Here is a 5,068-nt window from a genome sequence, read left to right as displayed (position 1 = left end):
ATCTTTTAAATTAAACCATATTTTAATGTTTGAACCAAAAACTAATGAAAATTAGAAAACAAACAACATAATAGTTTTTTTTTTTTGAGAAAACAACATAATAGTTCGTTTGTATCTCGCGATTGCATGTTCACAAGTCTTATTTGATAATGCAAGTACAATACTGTTCTCCTAGTATTACTCCCTTTGTTTCTAAAAAATATATGTTTTAAACTTTTCACAAATATTAAAAAAAAATATTTAACTATCAATGCATTAATTTTTGAAATGATAACAATTTTCATAAATTTAAGCCAATAGAAATTCAATAAATTTAAAATTGTCAATTAATATTTCTTGAAATTTACAGTTCATTATAAAAATACATAGAAAATCTAGAACATTGATCTCTTAGAAACAAGTAAAAAGTGATCGAACATGCATTATATAGAAATGGAGGGAGTACTATATTATTTCGATATCTTAAAGGAGAGATTGATGGCAAATATTTTCTTTGAAAAAATCAAGATATACATTCTCAAAAAAAAATCAAGATATATACACTTTCTAGGTCTTTATCTTGCACACAGAGTAAAGTTTAGTTTACACTACTATAATAAACCAGTTTATTTTTATAGTAAATACAATTTCAATCATGCAACTATTTTCTAGTATAATAAAAAAATTCCTTTATTTTATATTTTTCTGTTGCTTTCTTAATTTTATATTTAATGGTGATTTTCTTATATATATATATTATTTGTTGAATATGTTAATTAATAAGGCAACATATCCATCTATATATCGAAACTGTGTTGTGTTTTACCACATGTTTTAATAATCAATCTGATGAGAATGTGTAAATGCATTTTATAACAGTAGTATACGTATTTGGAGAACTTAAAATAGATTAGCATGTTGCTCAAAAAGCACTCTTGGTGAGATTCAAATACTCTAAAGGTTGTAAATCAGATAGATTCTCTGAACGTGAATGCCCAGGAAAAATCCAAAAGGGCAGAATTTTATTACTTATTTCTTGGAATTTAAAATTCCATTACAAGATTTATATTCGGTAGACTAAAAACACACAGAAAAAAAAAACAGACAAGAAAAGATACATATTTATGTATATTATTAAGTTTTACTACTTATATCTACTATATAAAGATTCCATCCTCGTGTGGACCCAACATCGAACTGATCATCGGTGCTTTGAATGTCTCTTGTCTTCAATATAGATGCATTAAGAACTTCTCGATTTTTCACATATTTAACGTTATTTAATCTTTGAATCGTATTTTAAAATTTATGTGGAAGTTATCGAGAGAATCATTGTTCTTCCCGATATTACTACAACTTAATTACTGTTGAGTAATTAATTAAATTACATTCAGACTCTTCATTGATTGGTGACTGGATCCAAATTCCTGCCTCGTTGTGACGAAGAGAGGATGGCATCAATGGCATCTTTAACTTGAGAAATATCAGGAGCTTTCCCTCCTTGTGCCGGCCAAAACTCATCGGCCGCAAGTACCTAACAAACATTAGATTATAGCAATATATATTACTTAAATAAAGTTTACAAAAAAAATATTACTTAAATAAACAAAATTATGTTTTTATATAAGATCAATCAATCTCGCGAAAGAAAAATTTGAGGGATGTTTGTCACAATTAATATACCTTAACTTGCACTTGAAGAAACTTTACATAACTAATGGCCTTCTCTAACATCGTTACCAAATCAACCTGCAAGAAATAACACATCTCATCATCAAAACACTTAATTTGATATTTTTATAAATGTGACATAAATGTTTTCTGTAGATGTATGTGTAGACCTTGGTGCCATTGGGAACAAGTTCTTGCAATATCTTGAGACGTTCACTTATTCTTTCTCTTCGATTCTAAAAGAAAAAAAACATACACTAAGGTATGAGTTAACGAAATTGATAAAATGACATTATTCGGGTTTAGATAAAAAAAAAATTGTAACAGTAAAGAAAGAAAAACCTTGGCTGCTAGGCTTTGTGGATCTTTCGGTGAAGTTGTTGGCTTAGGCTTAGCTTTCCCTTTTGCGCCGGTAGTGGGTTTCTTTGAGGGTGGTTGACTGCTCTCTCCCTATTCATAGAGAAAAATTCACAAAATATACGGGTATTAGTCGGTTCTTGACCTAGAATGTTGTCATACCAGAAATATTCAAAGTGTTTGACCTTTATACTTACCGTATAAGAACGTTTATTTCCAGTGGATTTAGGCGAGGCAGACTTATGTCTAGAACCAGTGGTTACAACAGTTGAATCAGAATATAACCAGTCTTTATGGACTTGGTTTGTCCCGGGAGTTTCGATGTGTCTAGGGCCAATAATATCCATATGATGTTGATTCCAGTTTGTGAAGCTGTAGCTCATGTTGTTGCCTTCCAAAAAAGAGAAGCCACCGCTAACACCACCGCAACTTATGGTTGGAGGAGGAAAGCTCTCATGACGATCATCGTTGTGGTCGAAGTTAAGAAATGAGGATCCGTTGAAATCTAACAAAGAGTTGTGATCCTCGACGGATTCGCCAGAAGGGTAAAATACTATCCCTTGATGATTTTGCTGATGATCGGAATTCATCGTGCTACTGCTCGAAGCCGAATGTCCTCCTCCTCCGGCATAAGCTGCGTCAGGCTGATCCAATCCGTAGTTCTCCGGTGATGAGAGATCTTGGGATGAGGAGTTTTGTTTTGACACGTACTTTGCCTCGTTGGGATGGTTATTAACGAGTGCCATTAGACACTAATAAGTTTAAGGTGTTGATGAGTGTTTTAGGGTTTTGTGTGTGTTCTCTCGTGTATGAGAAATGGCTTTAAGGTTGTCTATTGGTAAGCAAAGAGAGACAATGTTTTTGTGTGTTTGTAGTTATGTTATGGTAAAGGTTTATATAAGTGGTCTATGTCTAATATTATATTTGAACTGATGACGCATTTTTAAAGATTTTTGTTTTAGTTTATTGAATTTGATTAACTAATTAAAAAAGAAGCTGGCATTAAATCAACCCCAATATTTATGTTCAGTAATCTTGCCAGTTTGAATCTTCGAAGTCATGAATGCATACAGTTCTTAATTCTAGCTATACATATTATATGTACATTGTCCGTAACTTAAAAAAGCAAATCTGGGATTGTTGCATGCCTTAACGTATATAGGCCCGGGTTTTTTTTTTAAAAAAATATAGTTCCTGGGATTACTGAACGTGTGTGTTATTCACTTATTTTGGAGTGATTGTCTCAACCCTTTGTATATTGATCAGAAAGTTTCCCTCTTTATTCAAGATCTTGAGATCCATTTGAGTCCATCTCCCAATTTTATAGATTGAGACTAGATATGAACATTCTTAAGATTCAGGTTTTTTTTTGAAATTAGACCCTATTCGAGTATTTGTTTTTTTGGATCCGGTCCGGTTCGACACAACTAGGTATTGTGAATACGAGCAACTTTTTTGAGATCCAGTCTTTATCCATCATCAGATACAGTTCAGATCGATTATTTTTATCCAAATAACCATAAATACAATTCAGTTTGAGTATATACTACCCAAAACAATAAAAAAACACTCATGCGTTCAAAATATTTACTTTTATTCCAAAGTAATCACTGATACAATTTAGTTTTGATATTTTGTATCCAAATTATCCAATTTTATCAGAAAATACTAAACTACCTACTATATTTAATTTATGTTTTTTTCTTTATTTTAGGTACTGGAATTATGAGTATATTATAACCAATATTTTAGATATTTGTTTTTATTCACATACTTTGGATACTCATTAGATTCTTAATTCGAGTCGAGTTCGGTAACGCTGCTTTGGTTCCTACCTCAAATTTTGGGTCTGTACTGGGTCGGTTCTCCGGGGTAATTGGTGTGAACAAAAATGTTATCAGTAGGTTATCTACTGCAAATAGTTGTAGCCATTAATTTGACGTTTTGATAGTAAAAGTCGTGGAAATTTTGTCATAAAACAATTAACCACTGTTAATTGCACATGATCAACATCATAATCTTAGTAATTTATTTTAAATTGGCATAGAAAAATCTAGATGTCGGGAAAATGTGTGGATCTCATATCAGTACATCATTATCTTTTCGAGTGACATAACAAATGGGCGGATGTAAACTGAAGTGTTGTATTACAGTATTTATGAGTAATTCATCGGGATTGTTAGCTGGCGGTAAGGTGAAATTAATGGACTCAGACTTATATAACCGCAAAATATTTATTAATTAAGAGAAGCAAAGAACATAGAAGCAAAAACATCGCCGTATCTTTCGCTAATCTACACGTCTTTTTGATTCCCATATATATGATCAAATTAATTTTTATATTTCAGTTGTTTCGATGATTCACTATATCCTCCGAAGCTGCTTCTTACTTTCTTTTCTTTAGCCGACACGTCGAATTGGAGTAATATACTGCATATGTATTAACCAAATTTGTTGTATTTAATTCTGTCTTCATTTTATATTCTTCCACAGATCAATTTTTCTTTCTTTCCCTCTTAGCTTGGCATGATTTACAGCAATTTATAAGCTGAAAATGGTTTGATACTGCAGGAATGGTTTATTTTCACACCTCCTGTCGAATAGTTATTGGGAAAGAAAAATGGTCATAATTCTTTTAAATTTTCATATTTCGGTCGTTCAGAAAACACAACCTTGGCATAGGTATATATGGTCCCAATCGGATTTTGGTTTTATCCAATCGGATCTCGATTTTTTTGAATATATAAAAATCAGCAACATTTAGGTTATATGAAACTTCGATTCTGGACCGGTTTTGGTTTCTATCGAGTTCGAGTTAAATCTTCAAAGAATGGCACAACCAAATGTTTTTTCAGGTTCGGATCCTAATCGGTTATTTGGTTTAAAAGTACATGATTTGTACCTACTTTGTAACCAAAACATAAGTATAATCAGTTCTTCGGTTTTAAAGTACTTCATTTGTACCAATTTTGTAACCAAAACATAAGTAAAATCGATTCAAAATAAGTAAGAAACATCAAACATGATCATTCAAAATCAAACGAAAAGTAAACATAGTTAT

The 5,068-nt window shown here is 31.6% G+C and overlaps 1 protein-coding gene across 1 annotated transcript; it reads right to left on the bottom strand.

The window, feature by feature from the left end:
• Positions 1-294: 294 nt before the first annotated feature.
• LOC106419907 (transcription factor RHD6-like) lies at positions 295-5,068 on the bottom strand. The gene is made up of 5 exons (XM_013860754.3): positions 2,205-5,068; positions 1,993-2,100; positions 1,821-1,886; positions 1,663-1,728; positions 295-1,513 (listed from the first exon to the last, which is right to left on the bottom strand). The coding sequence occupies exons 1-5, from the start codon at positions 2,751-2,753 to the stop codon at positions 1,379-1,381; spliced, it is 924 nt and encodes a 307-aa protein (XP_013716208.2). The 5' UTR covers positions 2,754-5,068; the 3' UTR covers positions 295-1,378.

Source organism: Brassica napus, chromosome A2 (genome assembly GCF_020379485.1).
Source record: "Brassica napus cultivar Da-Ae chromosome A2, Da-Ae, whole genome shotgun sequence".
Lineage (NCBI taxonomy): Eukaryota > Viridiplantae > Streptophyta > Magnoliopsida > Brassicales > Brassicaceae > Brassica > Brassica napus.
Note: the sequence above shows the minus strand (reverse complement) of the source record. Positions and strands in the feature narration are given on the sequence as shown.